The sequence below is a fragment of the Tinamus guttatus genome, unplaced genomic scaffold (assembly GCF_059628265.1).
Source record: "Tinamus guttatus ecotype Peru unplaced genomic scaffold, ASM5962826v1 Tinamus_guttatus_pri_ptg000685l, whole genome shotgun sequence".
Classification (NCBI taxonomy): domain Eukaryota; kingdom Metazoa; phylum Chordata; class Aves; order Tinamiformes; family Tinamidae; genus Tinamus; species Tinamus guttatus.
Genome location: NW_028289219.1, coordinates 58,284 through 79,974, shown reverse-complemented (window position 1 = coordinate 79,974; position 21,691 = coordinate 58,284). Strand labels below are relative to the sequence as shown.

The following is a 21,691-nucleotide window of genomic DNA, read 5'->3' as shown; positions in this document are numbered from 1 at the left end:
ATGCTAGTCGTGCTCTGCTCTCGCTACAGCTGTCAGCCCAGCAGTCTGGTCATCTAGATAACTGATTTCTGCTGCCGTTGTAAAGAAAAACCTTGTCCTTCTCTGGGAGAAAAAAAAAAAAAAAAAGGGAAGAAAAACCCTTTCTTGTTTGTAAATCTATTTGGGTCGTATCATAACTGGAGTTCCTTTGGGTTTGTTACAGGAAGGGGAGTACGTCTCTACTACATTGGTGGGGAAGTTTTTGCCGAGTGCCTAAGTGATAGTGCAATTTTTGTTCAGAGCCCCAACTGTAATCAAAGATACGGCTGGCATCCTGCAACTGTGTGCAAAATTCCACCAGGTTAGTAGTCTGAAAAGGTCTTTTATTCCCCCCCAAATCCAGTGCATGCATTTATTTGCTGTTCTTTGGACGCGTAGGAGGGATTTCTTCACAGTTTTGGGCTCCTGTGTAACGAGTATGAGTATACATTAATTGTACCTCTATGATTTTTATTCTTTTCTTTGTAGGATGCAATCTAAAAATCTTTAATAACCAGGAATTTGCTGCTCTTCTGGCTCAATCTGTGAATCAGGGTTTTGAAGCAGTCTATCAGCTTACTAGAATGTGTACCATAAGAATGAGCTTTGTTAAAGGATGGGGAGCTGAATACAGGTAAGGAAAAAAAATCTGTGCTCTTTAATCATTTTCTTGTTTCGGCAATGCTCTGTTTCTGTCCGGCTCCAAAGCCATGGATTCTTGCCATTAATATAGATACTCTCTCTGAAGGTTGAACACACAATCTTTTTCCTCTCCCTGCAACTGTGGAGCTTCCAAGTCAGTAAGACAAGTAACCTGATTTTCACATTGCATGGAAGTTAGCTGTTGAGCAAGAAATGTCATCAAAGTTCACCAATCAGCCCTGCTTACTTCTTTGTGGTCAGTGGAAAACACAGACTGCATCCAGAAATTTCAATGTTTGTGCTATAATTATTTGCTAAACCTACTGTCATTTTAGGCTCTGTGTGGAGTGTAGGGAGCTGTTTAGGATGTGGTGTTGGATTCAGTAGATGGTACCCGAGGGAGAAAACTGGAGCGACTCTTAGGCCATTGTGCAGAATAAAACAGCTGGAGAAGACACGTTTAAGGGATGGCAAATACTTTGGAACTCACAGCGGAAAAAGTTTGCAGGAGTAAGATGACTCTGTGCCTGTATGCGGTACAACAGCTAAAAATGATTTTTTGAGTGGGGAAAAAATTGTCCTTTCTCTGCCTTTGAGTGGATTCCAATTTTATTCTCTATTAGCAAAACTAAAAGCTAACTTAGGATGGTGCCTGTTTTTAATGTAACATGGGATTTGGGAAGGAAAAACATCTGACTACTTCTAACTGAGCAGTTTTAAAGAAGACTTCATTGTTTTGGAGAGTTTAGAGATGGTGATTTAAAAAAAGAATCCCCTAAACAGACCTAAAAAATATTCCCTGAAAGAACAGAAATATCATCACATCATATCCCATTGCAATACCTAATGACTTTTTTTTTAATCCAAAGCATTCCTGATTTTGAAGTTGAATGTTACGGTGTTGGTTGCACAGCAGATCCTGATCTTTTGATTCTTTTATCTGCCTTGCAAAATATCCACGTAGATGTGAGCACCGATATGTGGGGGAGGACTCTCAGCTAAGTGAAGCCAGTTTTGTAAAAACCTAATTAGATGAAATGAGATATTTGAGTAATGGAATAAATTGGTACCTCTTTGTTCGCGAAGGTACAGAAGAAAAAAAAAACTCTGGCTCGAGTTTAAAGAACTGTTGGATTTGGCTCAAAAGGAGTATGTATACACTTAGGCATAATTAAATACAACATTCAAATCGGAACAGAAGAAAGGCTTAATCAGTCAGATGATACAGAGACAACTTGGAAGTGAATGTAGTGCCAGTGCTGGGTTAGAACAGTGGGGAGGCTTTTGTTAAAGGGGAAGCTTTTGTTTCTAAAGAGGGAAAATGTTGGTTGTTAGTAATCTGTGAACCCTTCAGAGATCATAGGGTTGAAGAGGTTCCAGTGGAAAGCTTGCCAGAAGAGAGCACAGTTGGGACTGGAATAAAGCTGTAAATTTGCGTCTGTTCATTACAGCACTGTTAAATTATCAATACAGGAGACTTCTAGGTTGTGCTGCAGTGGTGGTGAGAGCAAGAAGATATTGCTGCTATCAACACGACTGTGAATTTAATGGTTACAGTTTGAATTGTCAAAATAGTTGGTGAAGTGGGGTAAAATCAATCCAGTCAGACCAGTAGTTAAAATGTTTGTTTGATATGTTATTGGCTTGCATTGAGGATGAGGTTAGAACACACAGAATCATCTTTGGAAGAAAGTTAAGTAGAAGTAACTATAGCAAAGAACTGATGTGATGTGCAAACTGGAAACTCATGGGTAAAATAACTGAATTCTAACTTTGAGCAGACCATTAAGGGGCTGCCACTATTTTCTCTTTTGCCAGTTCTGTGAAGAGTTAGGGCTGTTGAACCAAACCAGTTACAAAGCAGGGAGGAAGTATGGTATGGAACACATGGCAGGGGAGTTGACAGCAGTGGAATAATGTACTTCCTTCTTTGGGAGAGGATTTGAGACTAAATGGAATTGTATTTCCTGTGGTTTAGATTGTTCTTTTATTGGATCACTTTGTTTTGGCATCGGCATTTGGGACTAAGATAACAGTGTTTTTCGGAACGCTGAGAGAGTGCAGACCCCAGCCGCTCTCTTGTCCTAGGAAATGTAAAAACCACAGACAACTCTTGAAATCCGTCCACTCGCTGGCTTAACTTTTCTGCCTTTACAGTTCCTCTTGTTTATATAAACAGATTTATTTAAGGCAGAGGGGTGCAGTGCCAGCACCAGAAATGAATGGGGGTTGTATTTGTGCCGCGTTAATCTGCCATTGAATCTTTATGACTTTCTTTGACTTTGAAATAGTTGGAATTACCAGGAATGGACTTAGCAGCAGCAGTGCTGTCGTTCTAGTTCAAGAAAACTCCTATGCCTGGAGTGCGTAGTGTGGAAAAACAGGATTTCTCATGTAGAGGATGTCCAATCCCAATTTAACTTGGAAATGGGAGGGAAGACTTTTGAACAGCAGATCCCTAAAACAAAAACACACAGCAGAATGAGTGCAAGTTGTCAAACCCTTCAACCCTTCAAAGCGTTATTGAGGCTTTCTATGTGATGTTTAATTAAAGGCTTCTATCCTGGAAAAATAGAGATGTTTATATAGAAGACAAAGGAAACATAAAAAATCTTACTTAAATGGTTTGCGTGAGGATGCTATAGTACAAAACAAATGTAGAAGTATAAATACAGGAAATCGGAGACAAAGTTTGGTATTCCTTTGAGATAGCATCTCTTAACACTGTGTAACCACGTACTGTGTCATGATGCAGTGTTTTTGACAGCGGCCCGTGCAGTTCCCTTTTACATATCTCTTAACGATTGCTCTAAAAAAACAGTCCTTGTGATTGTGATAGTACTGTGCCAGGCAGCCTTGCTGACCCCGCAGAGCAAAGGGTTTCTGTTTCTTCTTTTTCAGTACTTGTCTTCTAAATTCAAGCCCAGTTATGTGTGCAAACTCTTTGAAGATTATGGTACCAGCTGTGTCAGGCTGACTGTGGTGTGAACACCAGCTCATCTTCAATTCTGAATCTCTTTTGAAAGTAGGACTTCTGATAGGACACTCGGAGCAATTCCTGTGGTTTTAATCTGCAGAGTAAAACTCCATTCTGAACATTGAAGATATGACTGTAATGGCTGACAGGTTTGGGGTATTTTTGCAAGGACTGTCTGAAAAACCTTAGTGTAGTTATGTAATAGTTTCAGATTTTTATCTTTGTGTGGTGCATACGGATGGAAACATTTGATGAGGTGATGGAGACCTTTATGGTAACCAAAGCTGCTTTCTGACTCTTCTATTCCCCTTCCTTCTGCAGGCGGCAGACGGTCACAAGCACTCCCTGCTGGATTGAGCTCCATCTGAACGGACCTCTGCAATGGTTGGACAAAGTATTGACTCAGATGGGCTCCCCTTCAGTACGCTGCTCCAGCATGTCGTAAAACTCCTTCCTCCATTACCAGTGGGCTAAATACCAAGTCCAGTCAACAGACTTAATATAACAGCTCGTCTGTCGTAGTATTTGTGTGTGGTCCCCATGAACTGTTTACTATCCAAAAATGTTTTTTTTTTTTTTTTTAAAAAAAAAAAGAAAGAAAAGGAAAAAAAAAAGGAAAAAGAAAACAGCACTTGAGGTCTCATCAATTAAAGCACCTTGTGGATTCTGTTTCCTATACTCTGATACTAGATGAAAATTTAGTGTATAGAAATGCCTTCTTCAGAAAGAAGGGACAGTTCTAAAGACTCTTAATGGTGTTTTATTGGGTATATAATTGAGTGTCCTAATGGTTTATCAATAACATGAATAGTTAAGTATATGTACAGGTAACGTATCATGATCTCAAATATCACAGTATTGTGCTGTTCTACATTTTAGTTCCCATAAATAGATGTTTGGTTTTTTTGATTGGGGCAAATCTCTCAAAATTCCAAGACTCTACTCCTTTATTCTTTTATATTTTTTTATATAAGCAGGTGTTTGAATTGTCCTAAGCATAAAAAGCAGACTTTCCTTGTAGAAAAGCTTAACTTTTTTCCTGCCTTCTTAAAGAAAAAAAAAATCCCTCCATTGGAAGGGAAAAAAATGTCTGAGATTCATCTCTGAAATCTTAAGACACATTATATGCTTAATGGGGCCTAAAATGAATTCATATTTTAAATTCCAAGTATCCATCACACTAGGAGTCTACTTTTCCCTACCCATCTAAGTTGAAGCACATTTTGCCAGCAGTAGATGTGCTGACATTGATGGCACTGATGAATTTGGGACTTTTTTTGTGTCTTGAATCATTGCGATCAGTGTTTTTTTTCTCATGGAATGAGAAATTTTAGTAGCATTGGATACTGGATTAAATAGACAAGGTTACTGGCTAACCCCTTACATCTGTGTGTTGCAACCAACCAAGCAGATGTCACTAAGAATCTTATTTTTAATTTGTGAAGCCAAATACCTTGAAAAATCCTCTCCCAGGGTAAACTAGACTCTTTCGTATAGGTTTTAAATAGATGCAGCTTAACGTATTTCAGTAACAGAACTTTAAATTTCTGATCTGAGTGGCTTTGTATAGGTTACTTACATACCAGATCATACGCATTCATAATGTCATAATGGGCCTTGTTATTAAAAGTAGTTGCTTCTGCAAAACCTCTAGGATAGTGGTTGCTGAGGTATGACCAGCGAAGGAGGACTTCTAGGTTCTTCATGACAGTGCATGTTATTGTGAACCTTTGGACACTACAGCTGCACCATATTAAAAATACTCTGAAATATATTCTACAGATAAGTCTGGGTTGGGGAAGGGTTGGGAAACTGTATAGAAGGGTTATTCTGACTTGAAAAATATACATCTTACTAACAATCTTGTGATCTAGCTGTCTGTCATTCTTTTGTTATTGTGGCAGTAGCAGGATTGCCTTTGTCTGTTTTTCCTGTTGTTTCATCCATTACACTAGCACTGTACTTTGTAAGTACAGCTAGTGAGAACTTAGCTTTGAGAACAAAAATGTGGCCAGTGTTACAGCTTTTAATCAGTTGACTGAATTGATAATAGTGGTGGATATTTTTATGCCATAATGATTAGGGCATAGAAGCAATACCAAAAATCAAGCCTTGAAAAAGTGGGCCAGACAACTCTTAAAAATTGGCAAAGCAGTTACCCGTTTGTGCTAGTTTTACCAGTAGACTAATGTATTGGTAGAACTTGTGAACCTAAGAAATAAGCTTCATGCGTGTTGCATTTGCCTAATATGTGAATACACTAATAAAAGTTCTAATTCTCATGATGGTTGTTGTTTATTATTAGTAATTGCTGTATGTATGTATATATTTATATATGTTTCTTGTCATGGGATAGGAGTCATTCTAACCAACGTAAGTAAATGGCAGGTCTCCTCCATGTTATGGCTAGAAAGCTATAACTTGGTTAAAATCACTTCTCATGCAGTTATCTTGAAGGCTGTGGATCTCTGTGTTTTTTAGTGATACAGGCTTCTACATCAGATTTATAGAAGTAGTCCCTTTTTCTCTACCAAACAAATTATTATCTTACTAGCTCAGATGTTTATTTCACGTATAAAACGGTTAGATAAGAGTGACTGGTGGGGTGAAAGACTCCCTTATGGCATTTACGAGCAGGTTGCAACTTGAATCAGTTGGGTGACCTCATTCTCTCATCTCGTTGCTGCAGGTTTCTGTGTGTTCCCTTTCAGCCGTGGCAATATTGCTTGCCTTGCCTTGAGCGTTGCAGTAACCTTGATAGTAGGTTTTTTTGGTGTGTACTCCCAAGTAGTTAGTGCACAAGGACAGCACCGACACTGTTGGTGGACCTGTGGCAGCACCTGCGTGCAAGGTCATCTCAGCCTGCATAGAAGTCGAGTTTTATGGCTTTTGTTAGCATTGTATGAAATATTCTTCTCTGCCGTTAATGTTTCTGCAGCAGCTGTGTGGAACAAGGGAGCTAGTATGCACTTGAGATGTTTGCTTGCCTGTATTTCACTTAACTGCCTTTGGCAGTCTGAGAGTAACTTTAACCTGCTCCTGTTTCCAAATCCAGTGCCTTTCTGACTTGTCCGAGTGCTGTTCTGCTCTTCCTCAAAATGTGACCAGTGCCTCCTCAAGCATCTTAATGCAGATTTCTGCCTCTGGTACGTAATGTACATGACTTCATCTTTCTTCTCCTCTGCCAGTTGAAGTACCTGAGTCCAAACTACAAGTGAGAATTGAATTACTTTTTTTTGAGTTTTGTTAATAAACGCTTTACCAAGAAAGGATTAATCAGCTTGGGTGCTCTTTAGCCTGGATTGTCAGATGGTTATCTGCATCACGAAGCTTGGAAAAAACAGCTCTGTAATGGCTATCAGCCTGATTTTGGTCTGGGATTCCCCGTACCTGTTCTGGTCTCTCATGTGGCACTAGCCCAGTCTCACCTTCATTTTCATAGTTCTACCAGAGTCAGGTAATCAAAACTTAGCTCAAGTAAGCACTGAGGGCAGAAGTGTTTTTGAGTTGCCTCTTGGCTGCTTGGATGTGTTCAGATCAAGTATCAGGACTCATCCTCCAAAATTACCCACAATTTTGTTTAAAAGTTCTTCCAGTTATACATATAGCTGGACTTCAAGAACAATGTCAAAAATGTGGCATCTTGCATCTTTAAAGTGTAAGGATTGTTGGTGGATCATCATCTCTGCAATTCCCCCTTCCTTCTGTGCAGGTTTCCTATTTAGGTCCTTTCTGCAGCAGGAATTCCCTGCTGAAACTGAAGTGTCCTGCACAGAGTCCTCCAACCTGCTTTGGCTTCTAGATGCTGTTATACAAATGTTGAATATGATTAAATCTCTGATGTTGTCTTGTTCTCATTCAGAGCATTGTGCTTAATTTGTACTTCACCTTTTTGAGACTGATTGCAGGTAAATAGTGTAGTTTGACTTCAGACTCTAATCAACAGGGAGAAGTGAGCTCTAAATGTGGTTGGTTGCTTCCCATCGGAGAGCCCAGGCTGTTGGCTAAGGTGCCTAATTTAAACGCTTTAAATAAGCATGAATATCTGTTTTATTTAAAAACAAAAGCCTGGGTGCCATCAAAGTAGGCTGCTTGGATGTTCAGGAGTAGTAGCTTTAAAGTAATTTACACAGTAAAAAGTAGAAATCACACCTAGAGTATTTCACTAAGCTTTCTTTTTTAATGTGCCCAACTTGACTTTTCATGTCGAAGTAGGAGGGTGTGAAGTTTGGGGGTTTGATAATCATCTGCCTCCATAGCAGCTCTGAAATTTGGCACAGTGAACTGAAAGTGTTTCGTTTAACCTTCAAACTTGTCATACTTCATTGTGGTTACAGTTTTTTTTAGCGTTGCAAACTGAAGTTTTAATGCAGCTGGGTTTTGAGTTAAAATATTGTGAAATACAGGATTTCACTACTCTCCACCCACACATACTGTTTGACTTGAAGAATGAAGCCGTCTTCCTTTTACCAAAACAAGTTTGAATATAACCTGATTTGGGGGGCTCTCAAGGTCTTCGTCATTATTTTCAAGAGCTGATGAAGTATTGTCCTTTCCAGAAGAAATACTCTCCTCTCACGTAGCATGCCAGCTATATTTGAAAGTCCTTTTAGGAGGGAGGAATTAAATTGTTGCTTGTCTTTGTTACTAGCAGGAAAATACTAATGAAATGTGTCTTCTCCTGCCCTCTTAAGCTTGGGTACTAACTCACCATCACAATCTGTTCATACTGTGCTGATCCTCTTCTCTATTTTCTGCAAGGATTCCTGTAGGAAAGGTTGGTGGTGCAGCTTCTCTTGGGAAAGCTCAGTTTGCAGAATAAGTTTCTAGTAATATGTTGTCACAGCTACAAAAACTAGAATGGAGGCTTCAAAGCTGAGAACGGCCTTTGATGTTACATGAGCTGTTGTTTCATTAACTGTAGTCAGGATTAAATCTAGTCAGCTGGCAAAAGAAAAATGGATGACAAATAATGGATATGCAAAGATGGGAGATCTTGATGCTCTTGATCTTCTTCCCCCGTATGGAAGATCTAGTCAGAGGGGATTGTACTAAAGTCCAGTTGTTCTTTCTGGTCCTTTAGGAATGGTGGCAATGGACATGACATACAGTCCTGCACAACTATTTTTTTTTTATTTTTAATTTGCAACACTCAAAGATTCAGTGATGCTGTTGGTGTTTCTGTGTTAACAGTATCTAGCTGTGGGCTTCTCTAAAACTTTGTTAAAATATCTAAAAGTTATGGCTTGTGAATTAATTGACTCTAGAGCAATGTGCACCTGATGAAGAGCAGATTATTAAATTTAGCTTTCAGCAGTTGCAGTTTATCTCTTAAAGGGGTGCATGCTCCCCCATCAGTTCTTAATTATCTTTTGAAAGGAATTGCCTGGGCAGTTGGTCATCTTTAATCTGGGAATACTAGACAGGGAGGCTGGAGCGTCTAAAGCATTGCAGTGTTTTGCAAGGAGGCAGAAGCAGAGGCAGTTCTGGTTTTAGAGCCCTATTCTGGAGCAGGGAGTTCCAGACTTCTCAGTTATCTGTGATATGCTCCAAACTCTTCAGAGAGATGAGGTGGTGTGACCAGGAACGGTATATAGATAAGCCTGATTTCTTGAAATTCTTGAATTCCTTTGAAATAAAACTACTGCATGGTTAATCCATGGTTAATCTAGAAGCACTTAAAATTTAGTTTGTGCTGTCTATCCTTGAAGAGTTGACCCTTAGACTTCACAGAGTGGATTTGAGAGGAGGGTGTTCTTAAGCTATTGAGTCTGTGGGAAGGAGAATTCCGTGGAGATTCCCCAGGGCGGCTGAGTGTTGGTGCACTCCTTCCTGTGGAATTCCTGAAGGAGCCCGGGGTAAGGAAAAGCCTTAGGCAGGCGAGCCTGGCTGCTTGGGAGAGGAACAAGGCTGTCCCACCGAAGCATCGAGAAGAGCAAGAGGTATTTTACCATGAAACAGGTACAGTCCTGATGGGAGGCACTATTTTCTTTCGGAGCCGAGCTGTGTGTGTCTGCAATAGTTGTGCTCTTTGCATGGTGCTTCATGGTGTGTTTGGCTGCAGAGCTGGCAAGGGCAGAAGCAGCTCAGCTTTGTCCCTTCTGCCAGAGCGGATAGTGGCTCTTCCCTGGGTGGGATGAATGTCCCACCAGCTGGAATCTTGTCTTAGCAGCGGGAAAATGGCAGGGCCTGGGCTGCGGAAGAGACAAATGTGCAGCACCGAGCTGTATACTATACACCAACTTAAATCTGCCTGCTGTTTTTGTAGTTAGTCTTGGAAAGATAACACTAACTTAAAAACAATAGTTGCTTTTGAGATAAGGATGCTATCCTTCCTTTTACAGCTTCAGGAGCCTGATAGCCCTATGGGAGGAAAACCCACAGCTATTAATTAGCAAGGCTGATGCTAGTACTGATGTGAGGGCAAATATCTTTATAATGTGCTCAGACTTTGAGGTTTGTGCTGCGTAAGAAGTTAAGATGGGAAAAGGGCCAAGATTGAGAAATGCTCGAGTTTCAGTGGAACAGGGCAAGTGGTGGAGCTGAAAATACTGGGAGGCTGTGTGAGATGCTCATCTTCAGCAGTGAAACTCCATCATTTAAAAAAAGTACCTTAGCAGTATCTGATCTCTTTTAATGTGTATTTGCTAATTAAAGATCACAAACCTGCTTTTTTTTCTGTTTTTGGTACAGTACTGAAAGAGGAGTTGTGGCACAGGAGCGAGGTTAATGGATTTGGGGAAATGGGAGCACAAGTCTAGTTTTGCATCTCTCTTGATCCTGAAGCTAAGGCTCAGTATAGCCCCTTTAGAAGCAAGCTGAAGAGCTGGTACAACTTGTGCTCTGCATATCTGGGCTGTTACATGTCCACAAGGAAAGAAAGCTCTGAAGCACCTTAGGAGCGTTCCTAGTGCTCATCAGCAAATAGGACATCTCATCCTGCAAAGACAGTATTTTGGGGGGACTTAGCAGAAGGATCTGACCTGCTGAATCTCTGCATGCCTTCTTTTGCATTCTGTTTCATTCTAAAAATTGCTTAAATCCAAAACCATTTGATTTTTTCATGACAAATAGCAGTCATCCTTGTTAAATGTGTAGAAAGAACTACATAGATCTAGAGGTTCCTGACTAGAATATTAGATTAGTGTTTAATGAGAGTACTGGGTTGAAACTTGCCTGCTTTTGATGGTCCAAAGCCAGGTTTAACTTGCTTAAACTTAGTTAAACTTGAAGAGGCTTAATTTTAGGTGTAAAGCATAGAATGACTGGTCAACAAGTGTCTGTCGTATTTTCAATTTACTGTGGCCCGTCTTCAACAACAACATGGTGAAACAGGGAACTGTGAGTTTAACTACTCATCTTATGCCATGCGAGGAATGAACTCGCTGCATCCAGGAAGGTGGTTTTGGTCTTGATGCCAATCCCAAAGGCACAGGCTAAGGGACCCTTTTCCTTGTCAACCGTTTGAAATTGGAGACTAGTTGGGTTTCAACTGGTGTAATAATGCCATAATTACGTGGTAATGACTGCAGTTGGTGAGTTCTCTCCGTGCTGTACCTGCTGTCAGCAGATCTGCATCCCCTTTACACGTGAGCTGGTGATGGATGGAGTCAAAACCTTTAAGCTTCATTGGTGATGATCAATCACCAATGTTGTGGAACAAAAAAAGGCAACTGTAAGTCATTTGAGCAAGTTGTCTGTGTCTGTGTGAACAGACACACTCTGGAAGTTGAGACTTCAGGCTTGGAAGAAGGATTTATCATGACGTTGGCAGAACCAGCAAGATTTTGGTAGTGTGGATCTCTCCGCTTTGTCCCCCTTGGTGTTGGCACTGCTGGAAGGCTTGTGTGCGTGCAGCACTCCAAAGCTGCTGATGAGTAGGGCAGTAGGTAGCCCCGGCCATGTTAATGTTGCAGCTGTCATGGCCAACTGTGTGGTCAACAAAGACACATGGCAATGGATTAACTGACTTCTTTGATTCTGGTTGGCTTCAACAGCTCCAGTCTGTCTTGTAGGCTAAACGTGCCTTGTCAAAAGCCAGCTTAATGAGTTAGCGAGGTATAGAAGGGCATTTGCAGGTCTTCAAAATTCAGATCCATCCCAGAGCAGACATCTATTTGAGAAGAAAAATGGCTGAATTATAACAAGGGAGCAGGGAGGAGTTGGTGGACTTCTTTTGTGGTCACAGCATGTTGAAGCGGCATTCCGTATTCAAGGAGAAATTCATCTTTTGGATGCTGTGCTGCCGTGCATGTGCCGCTACGAGACTTTTTATCAGCAGGGATCAAGTTAACGCCAAACCTAATGCTGTCTAAGCTCTGCCTTTCTAGGTGAATGTGAGCTGTTCCTCCTCCACTGCTGCTCTTAAATGTCTTGGAGTCTGGCTGGTGTTGGTGACAGACCTGGCCATTCACCGAGCTGGGATCTGGGATCTTTTGTGGATTTTTTTGTCCTCACTATTCCCGTGGTCAAACCAGTATGAACTCTATCATAAGACAATCCTTTAGTGGCCGTTTTCCCACAGAAAAAGAACTAATGAAAAGTGAAGGGATCAACTAACTTGCATCAGCGGGATAGAGATGACATGACCATAATTTCAGGGATTTTATTTATTTATTTATTTTAGATAATGTGGGAAGGCTCTCGGCTTCGCTCAGCTCCCTTCAAAGGTACTTTTTGAGGTGGTTTTATACGTCAGAGGCATCAGGTTCTCCACGCAGGCACCAAACCACCACCACTGTGGAGGAGTAGGGGGAAAATGGTCCGTTAAAATCTGTGAGGAGGAGGACCAAGGCAGACAGAGTGAGGGTATGAGGAGCGATTTGTACCCAGAGATAAAAAATGGCAAGTTGATGGATAATATTTTGCACCCTTATCTTGACGGAGCTCTTGGACGCGTCCTGTGTGTGTCAATGCTACGTGCTCTTAATTAATTTAAGCTGGTGGGTTATTTCTCAGTCCCTGCTACCTGATGATGCAGCAGCAGAGGCAGGATTAAAACCCACATCTTCCTGCCTTTCAGCCCCAGGCTGATTTCACTGAGCCGCAACGGGGTTTTGATGGGCTACCGCCACTGGCAGCCCATAGCTCTGAGTCATGGAAAGTTTGAAATGACTTATACAGGACAAGGGATGTATGCATTGCCGTCTGGCTCCCTTCCTTTCGCCTGCGGAGCTGCTTTGGTTTTGATCCAATGGGACTTGCAATGGTGGCTCTCGTCCTTAGGGAAGGAGGTGGTGTTGGCGGAACTGGGATCGAGCTGTAGCTGGGGTTGTTCTCCTGGCCGGATGGAATCAGGAAGAATCTCCTTGGAAGATTTCAAGGAAGAATAAAAATATTTGTTAAACACATTAAACACAACATCTTAAGGGATGTAAAATATATCTATATAAAGTCTTCTAATAGTGTAAGGTGACTTTTGGGGAGATTTTGGGGTATGTGTGATGAGGAAGAAGCCTCAGTTACAATTTCACTAAGGAGAAAGGCTGCTCCATGAGGATCTTCCTGCAGATTCTCAGATCCAGCAAGTTACTGTTTATATTAACACAGAAGGTTGCTTTTAATTGAAGTGATAAGGACCTTTCCGAGAAACGAGCTTACTCAGTCTCTAAATACAGCCTGGCCTTTGTATGTTCATCCAGGACTAATGCACAAAGGCTGAATCACATATTACTGTGAGCACGGAGTATATTAAAGCGTCTTGTGACTCCCTGGCAAGGCAACCTTGACTTCCCATAGGCCGCGTGCCCTCTCTGATGAACTTGCCTCCACAGTTGACTTCCCAGCCAACCGCTGTGGTCACATCGCGTCTAACCCTCTTGGGCACGCGGTCTTTGTTCTTCACAGGAGGTTTCGAGCATGAGCTTCGCCCCGGGTGTTCCCAGATGGAGCCGTGTGTTCTCCACGCCGCTGCCAGGCTTTCCCACAGCAGCCTGGTCACCCTCGGTGCCACGGCAGGACCCGTCGGTGGTTTGGGGGTATCTGTCTCTGCCTGGATTAGCGCAGCCGGCTGCAGTAACTCATATAGGCAACCTCACTAGTCTCGGTCTAGTCTCGGTAGAAACAAATTTCACATTCATGCCCTAAAGCTCCGGATTATTTTAAAAGGCATTCATGCAAAGCTTTCTGGTCTGTCAACCACTGTTGGCTATATCAAAAAGATTACTTTTTCCTCTGTCAGGCAGTCCCGATTACCCTGTGGGTCTGGTGCAAAGACAACAGGATTTGCTTGTCTCAGCAGCTCCCCTCCTGATTGCCCTTGAACGCTGTAGGAGATGAATTGAGAGGAGTTTTGCTTTTTTTCCTCCAGGTAGGAGATCTATTTTGAAATTATTTCAAAGACTTCCAGTGTAAATAAACCCAGCCTGCTGACTTCCCATATGACCAGGAGAAGATACTTCTGTTTTGGAGCAGGTGAGTGCCCAAGCTCTTTCTCAGCTGATTTCAGATTGCACAGCTGAGGACTCCTGGAAGGGCCCTCATGAGCATCGACGCTTCTCTGTGGGGCTCTAAATAAGCTCTAATAATTCTGCTCGTTGGAGAGGGGTGGAGGCAGTTTTTGTATCAGCCTGGCAGAGATTGTTGAAGTCACTGAAATTCCTCTGGGTTTCCCCTGACCTTCAGAGACAGGGATGGTCCCGCTTGACTCATCACATCTCTCCAATGCTGTTCTTCATAGCTGGGATGCTCTGTAGACCTCCCGCCTTCCAGACTCCTCTCCTTGGTTGTGAGATAGATCAGAACTGGTGGAGACAGGAGTAGCTAACTGAATCCTTCCTCTTTTGTTCTACGGATTCTAACTATTTTGGGATATTCTATGGTGCTGGGAGTTTGGGATTCTCCCTTGGCTCTACTAAGATCCGTTTTGTCCCTGTGTCTGCTTCTGGGCTGGGCATCTATTTCCTTCATCTGCTTTCTTAGCCTGTGGTGGGAGGAGAGAGGAGACATGACCCATTGGGGCTAATATAGCTCGGTTTTGAAAAATATTCCTTCATATCCATCCACATTTTTCTCTAAAATGGTGCTTAGTTCAGCCAGGAGGTTAATCTGTCTCCCACCTCGAAGTGTGTGAGGAAGAGAGCCTGTGAGTTCTCTCCTTTGAAGAACTTTCTACTAATCATGGAATCATAGAATGCTTAAGGTTGGAAGGAACCTCTAGAGATCATCTAGTCCAACCCCCTGCACATGCAGGGTCACCTAGAGCACGTGGCACAGGACTGCGTCCAAGCGGGTTTGAAGATCTCCAGAGAAGGAGACTCCACAACCTCTCTGGGCAGCCTGTTCCAGTGCTCTGTCACCCTCACTGTCAAGAAATTTTTCCTTAAGTTCCTGTGGAACTTTTGGTGTTTCAGTTTCCGGACGATTCCTCTAGTTCTCTTGGTGGCCACCAGTGAAAAGAGGCCAGCACCATCCTCCTCACTGCCTCCCTTGAGGTACTTCTAGACACTGCTCAGGTCCCCTCTCGGCCTTCTCTTCTCCAGGCTGAACAGGCCCAGCTCCCTCAGCCTCTCCTCATAGGGCAGATGTTCCAGGCCCCTGATCATCCTCGTAGCCCTGCGCTGGACTCTCTCCAGCAGCTCCACATCCCTCTTGTACTGTGGAGCCCAGAACTGGACACAATACTCCAGATGCGGCCTCACCAGGGCTGAGTAGAGGGGCAGGATCCCCTCCCTCGACCTGCTGGAGACGCTCTCTTTAATGCACCCAAGGATCCCATTGGCCTTCTTGGCCACGAGGGCAACTGCTGCCTCATGGGCAACTTGTTGTCCACCACGACGCCCGGGTCCTTCTCTAATGTTGTGGAAAGTTGAGAATCAGCAACTCAAGGGAAGTTCAGCAGGGTGTATAGAGGGTTGCTGTGATGTTGTGAGGTGCCTCCTCTTGGTCCTTGCACTTCTTGCAGCCATCACACAGCAGCCTGGGTCTCTTCCACGCCTCTGAGCAGGGCCCTGGCTCCAACGCTTTGAGCACAGCGTTGGGTTGAGCACTTTCCTGGTAGATATTGGTGTGAAGGACAAAACCTCTTGTTCAAATTAATGGGAGGTGTCTTGGATTAGCTACAGGTGCCACTAAGATAAGGAATGAGTGTATAGAGAGACCATGCATGTTAGTTGGCCGTTTTCTCCCTGCTTTCCTTCCTGAGGAGACGTCTGGATTTCTGAATTTAGGGGAAATTGGAAATGCAGCTTTTGCAACAGTGATGCAGAGTTTGGGAGACAAATCCCACACGATGCAGAAGATACACTGACGATGCATATAGATCTATAAAACCTTAAAAATACGACTTTGTCTTCTCATGTAACAGCATGAGACAATTCCATCAAGTGGTAACTGGGAAAAAAAAAAAAAAACAAGAAACAAGTTTTTGAAAATGTTTTTGAGATGCAAAGGGCCGCCACTGTATCTCTTCACACACAGAGAATTTATGCAAGCAACACGCATGCAAGAACAGTCTATAGGGGATCTGGGATGTGTTTGGTTATCTAGTATGACTTCGGCCAACTGTTGTTGGTATTGAAATCACATTCAATGTGAAGAAAGCTTTGTGGTAGCCCCAAGCCATGAAAAATCAGAATTTTCTTTTTATTTTTTAGAGAAAGTGCAGAGCAGAACTTGAAATGAGATAGCTAATGAAGTCCGTATTCTGGGGCACATTCGCGCTGCAACTTTATAAACATGAAAGGAAATATTCCTAAGTAAGCTAATACCCATTGCAAGAGAAGGATTTTCTTCTCCACTCTGATATGACTTGAACCACGCTGTATTTCAGGCTGTTGGCAAGATAATGAGATTTTTATATCACAAGGTATTTTTTTCATATATATTACTTAAAGCAATTCCTTCCAGCCATTGTAGGACCAGCTTGTTAGTCACAGGCACTGCACTGGTTTTATACTGACTGTAAGCATCTGGCCTCCAAAACTTCTCTTTTTTTTTTCTTCCTTTTTCTTTCCTCCTTTTTTTTTTTTTTTTTTCCCCTCCCTCCAGATAAATGTAACTCTAACACGCAGTACTTTCCTTGCAAGTGGAAGGGTAAACATGTGAAGGTTTCCAGGAAATTTACGGTGCTGCAAGAAGGTGAAACCTTGAAACACGCGGGCATTAGCAGCATAATGTTATAGATGGGAAAAGCCATCAAATACACCTCGGCGCTGGTTGGGAGCAGGGATTTTTAAAATTCTTGTCAGCCAGGACAAAGTTATGTCTAAGCTCCCCTATGGCCTTGGCAAGCCGTAACAGCCCGCAGAGGAGCGTACATGTGGCGCAGCACATAAAAACGCGCCGGCTCCGATGGCACTGGAAGTAAATTAAAGGAACAGGTTTGATCATAAACGTCCCGGAAAATATGAGGATATCAAAGCAGGCTGGGTAATTAGCATAATTACATCATAGTGAATGCAAAGGAGATCGTATTAAGGGATATGGTATTGTGGGAGCTCGGCTTCCACTGGCAGTGCACGTCGAGCGCGGGCTGATAGACCGCTCCGGGGAGCAGAGCCGTAAAAGCTTGTTACGAATTTGTTTATCAAGAATGCAGAGATAGGAAGAAACAATGATGGCAGTTAACCAGCTGAATTATTGCTTTTTTAACCTTGCTTTCTGCTGATAGTCTTCTGTCAGCGCCTGAGCATCCTCTTTGTGGTACGGGTGGAGGAGTGGCAGGAGCCTCAGGAGGACTTTTGGGCCACGAGAATGTTGAATACCCCAAAACTCAGAACCAGTTTGTGTGATTGCCTCTCCCTTGGTCTCTCCTGTTCCTTCATGGGGGACTCTGTCATGCCTTTAGCTGACTTCCTATGTCATTTCACTCATGTTGGTTTTAACAAGCCTGAGCTCCTCCCTCTTGAAAGATGATTTGGGGCATTATCCTCTGTTGTGTTGGGTGTTTCCTCCTTGGTCTGAGCTGCTACTAGCTCAGGAATGGTTGTGCACTTGGCCAAAGGGCTGATTTTCCTTCACCATCCTGTCTTTGAAAGGGTCAGCAGCAGACAACAAAGAGGCGATGCTTCCTTGGAATATCCTTGGAATATCCTCATGCTTTGTTGCCTGCGTTTTTCTCCCTTCCCGCAAAAGTTATAGGAAAAGGAGACTTTGCAGCTTATTGTGTCAGCACCAAGCATCTTAGCAGCATTAGGGGTACAAGAACAGTGAGGATCAGATGGGTTGATTCCTCCATCTAATTCCCAAAGTTTTACTGGGCAAGCAGGATATGTGATAGTACTCAGAGCTGCTGCATGGAAAAAAAGAGTGATTTCCACCTCCTAAATTAGCCCCTGCTTTTCCTGGAAAGGGCCAAAGCATGCCTGAAGCTCTCTGCAAACACTGTGGTTTGCAGCACTTCTCAGAAGTCATCTGGGGAGACACACTGCTGAAAAATTGTGGTATTAGATAGGAACAGTCCTTGTCCAAGGAAGCTTTCAGGCTGGACAGTCTTTGCCATATGGATTGGAAAGCCAGCATCGCTCTGATCCCCTATGCCTGATGTATCTGAACCCTTTCTCTGGGCTCCCATGGAAAACTTGCTGCGTGACCACAGGGCTGAAGCCTAGAGAAGCTGCTTCCCACATATGAGGTGGTTACAACTAGCAGGAAAGCAGAAAACATCGCGGAATTTTGCAGCTTTCACTGGAATAAAATCAAACATCCACCTGATGGCAGCAGAGGACGAGGAATGGAGTGGACGAGGTGGTGGCCACCCCGCTGCCCAGCCTGCCTGACATACTCAGGGGCTCTTACTAAGGAGCATCTTGATCCTGGGGCATTTGTGCCTGTGTCCTTCCTGACAGGATATCCTTGGCCAGGAGAAGGCTTCTTGTAGGTGAGGTTTTGGTGTTTCCACCTCCCTGCAATGCCCAGGCGTCTGGCTGTAGCTCCTGCATCGAAACTGCCCAAGCTACTCCTTTGTGTTAAAGAAACCCTGCAGCTTCAATAAAGTCCTGTTTTGATTTGTTATTGAAGTTATTATTTACACTCACAGCTATTTTTTTAATTGTCTACGAATAGAAAAGTCTCCACATCTGCAACAATCTGCATTGTTGCTGGGACCTTTTGGCATATCGGACACCAAGCAAATAGGTTTTGAGCAGGTGAAATTATATGTAAGAAGAGGGCGACAGGGAGTCCAGATTAACCTTGCAGGCTGACTTTTCTTAGAGTAACTTTCCTCTCTCCTTGTGCCACACGGATCCCAAGCGGCCGCCAACCAGGTACCCGCTGGTGGCTGAGGATGCTCTCTTGCTCTGCCTGGCCAAAACAACCGATACTTGAAACCGTCTTGCTGCAAATACCTGTTTCTTAGCAGTAGTCCAGGCCTGGTTGTGGTGCTGGCAGGGAGATCTCAGCCCTGCAGCTCCGGACCCGGCAGGCGGATGCTGCCACCAGCAGGTTGCTGCGCGTTCGGGATGCGGGCGCCCTTCCTGGGAATGTCAGGGGAGAGCAGCTTCCACAGAAGATTTTCTCCAGGAAAAAGTGCGAAGTTCACCCAGTTTCCCCCTAGACAGGAAAAGCAGCACTGCTCTAGTTATCCAGAGGGAAATGGGAGAAATTGCACTTGCAGAAACAAGCATTAAACCTCCATCAGAGAAGGGACATGCCTTGCTGCCTGTGGAACCATGGGCAACCTTTGACTTTAGGTGAAGGATTTGGGTTTAGAGGATGGGATTTGATTTTTGGTCAACTTTCTGTCTAGATAGGCAGATTTGGATAGATTTCTCTGAGGATGCATTACCTTGTTCTGTTTGCTAGCCAATATTTGAGGAAACCTCTGATGCAGCCTGAGGCTGAAGACCATCTCCTGCTGATGCAACATCACATACGTGGTCACACTGGCATACGTCCATGGCCTCTCTTACTGGTTGAGATGTGACTTGGCTGATAGGTGGGAGAGAGGAAACCAGGATTTTTTTGTGTCTGAAAGGCAGACGGATTAGATGAAGCCAGCGTTGGGCCTTAGCAGGGACACAAGGGGTGGCCAATTTGTACAAAAAAAAAGTGTTAAAGTTAGTGGAAAGCTACTTTCTCAACTGAAAGGCCAAATTTGCCTCAGCTTAGCCCTACCACATCCATTAGTAAAATATTAGTCTACATTCCTGTAATTTGGTCTATTTGTTGAGGCTGAATTTCACTACCATGCAGGGAAATGCTTGCTAAATGAAGAAGTCAATGCGAGGATGAGAATCCAAGTTTAAATTTTGGTTGAACTAAAAATCCCTCAAATTGGATTTGGTTCTCAAAAAAAGCTGGCAGGACACCACAACCTGGTGTATGGTCTGGATTTCTGCAGTGCTGGAAGGGAGATTTGTGCTTTGCCAGGAGCTGAGGATCCCCTCAGTCTGGGCTGAATTTGTGCATAAACAAAAGGGGCAAAACCACAGAATCTCCTGGAGTGATTACTCATTGGCAAAAAAAAACCAGATGTTACATGAACTTGAAAAATTTAAATCCCGATGGCAGCCACTGCCGTTCCTGGCTTCAAGGATCTGCCTGGACTTTGCGTGGTTGCCAGGCCGTTCATCAGAACAAATGAAGAATGTTATTTATATTCGTGTGACCTTTTAGTGACCAAGTAATCAGAGCAAGAGCATGCCAATGATTTGGTGTCAGATGAAAAGCCAATGGTACAAACAGGCCCACGTAGAGGGAATGCAGAAGCAAAGGGCCGGAGGGCAGCGTTGCTTGAAGACTAAGGGGAGCCGAACAAGACGATTTCATAGGTAACTTCATTCTCCATTCAAAGCAAACCTTTAGCTAATAATATTAAATGCCAACAAAAGCGACTGTGGTCAGTTACGGGTAATAAACTATTAATTAGAGCTTTGTCATAAATGACTCTCGACCTTTGAGCCAAGACAATAACCAATTGGGGATCCTTTGTTCCATTCTTTGGACTCCAGCAGTGTCAAATGTTGGATACAGGTGAATAGTTATGTTGTTCTCCCCCTCTGGGAAAGGTGATGCCCGGTAATTTGAGGTTATTCAGCAAGTTAGAAACTAATTAGTTGAAAATTAAATTTTCCACTCTGCCAGACCAAGCACAATGAGGCAAGTCTTAAGACACCAGAGGCCACTTGGGAAAGAAGGAAAGGGTGAATGGGCAAATGAAATAGTCTTGTAGGTCTGGTAGGACTAATTACGTGGAACAAAAAGCCACTCTCTGGTCCCGTAAACCTGAACTTTCCCCTGCGCTCATGTGGTCTCCATGGCCAAGTGCCACTGGGGTCAGGGGCCTGGGCTTCCCCCAATGTCCTCTGCTCTCCCTGGTCCTCTCCATCCAGCCTCTCTACCTTCTCTTTCCTTCCCACCTCCTTCCCTTGGGCTGAGACTCACCTAACGCGTAACCTGCTGAAGGGCTAAAACACTCTACACTTGGGTAGTTAAGCTTACCAAATATTGTTAAAAATCATCTAAAGGTGGAATGAAGTGAGGGGAGTGTGGGGCTCTGCATGCCTGCTGCATCCGCTTGTTGAGCTTGCAGAAATCTTTGAAGGAAGGTGGCCAAATTCCCATGGTTTCTCTGCCATTGGGATTTTTGTCTTGGTACCTCCCTGGTTTGGGTAAACCTGCTGCTTTTCAGTGGCTTCTGTCCTCACAGATATCCCAACACCACCTTGGTTTATTCCTTCCCACCCCAGGGCCCAAAGCAGCTGAGCAAGCCCTAAGAGCCAGGAAACTTCTCTCCAGTGCAGTCCAATTCAGGCTTTCGCAATTAATCTGGGTTCCTACAAAAAATAGTTCTTTTAATTAAAAAAAAAAACTGAGTGTCCTCAATACTCTTAAATACATAAAAATAGAAAATATTTCCACAGGGTAAATTACCACAGCTAGAAGCTCCTCCCTGCACCCACAAGGCCCCAGCACCGTGTCCTCAGCCAGCCGCGTGCCGTGGTCCTGGTGCTGCCGAGGGCTGGAGAAGCTGCAATTGCTCCAGAAAGAAGTAGCACTTCCCAATGTACAGTATTTGCTTAATGGATCGTTAAACCAATGCAAATAGTGCTGAAGTACGCGTGGAAGCAACAAGAATCTAAGTGTAATTACAGCGGGAGATGTGGAGTGTGG

General features: G+C 43.4%; 1 protein-coding gene across 1 annotated transcript in view; it reads left to right on the top strand.

The window, feature by feature from the left end:
- The window catches only part of LOC104564687 (SMAD family member 2), a 43,497-nt gene extending 39,287 nt beyond the window's left edge, over positions 1 to 4,210 (top strand). The window contains exons 9-11 of the mRNA XM_088536635.1: positions 203 to 340; positions 508 to 652; positions 3,959 to 4,210. Of these exons, the coding sequence (XP_088392761.1) occupies positions 203 to 340; positions 508 to 652; positions 3,959 to 4,082 (407 nt within the window). The 3' untranslated portion in view covers positions 4,083 to 4,210. The remainder of the gene's footprint in view (positions 1 to 202; positions 341 to 507; positions 653 to 3,958) is intronic.
- Positions 4,211 to 21,691: the final 17,481 nt, after the last annotated feature.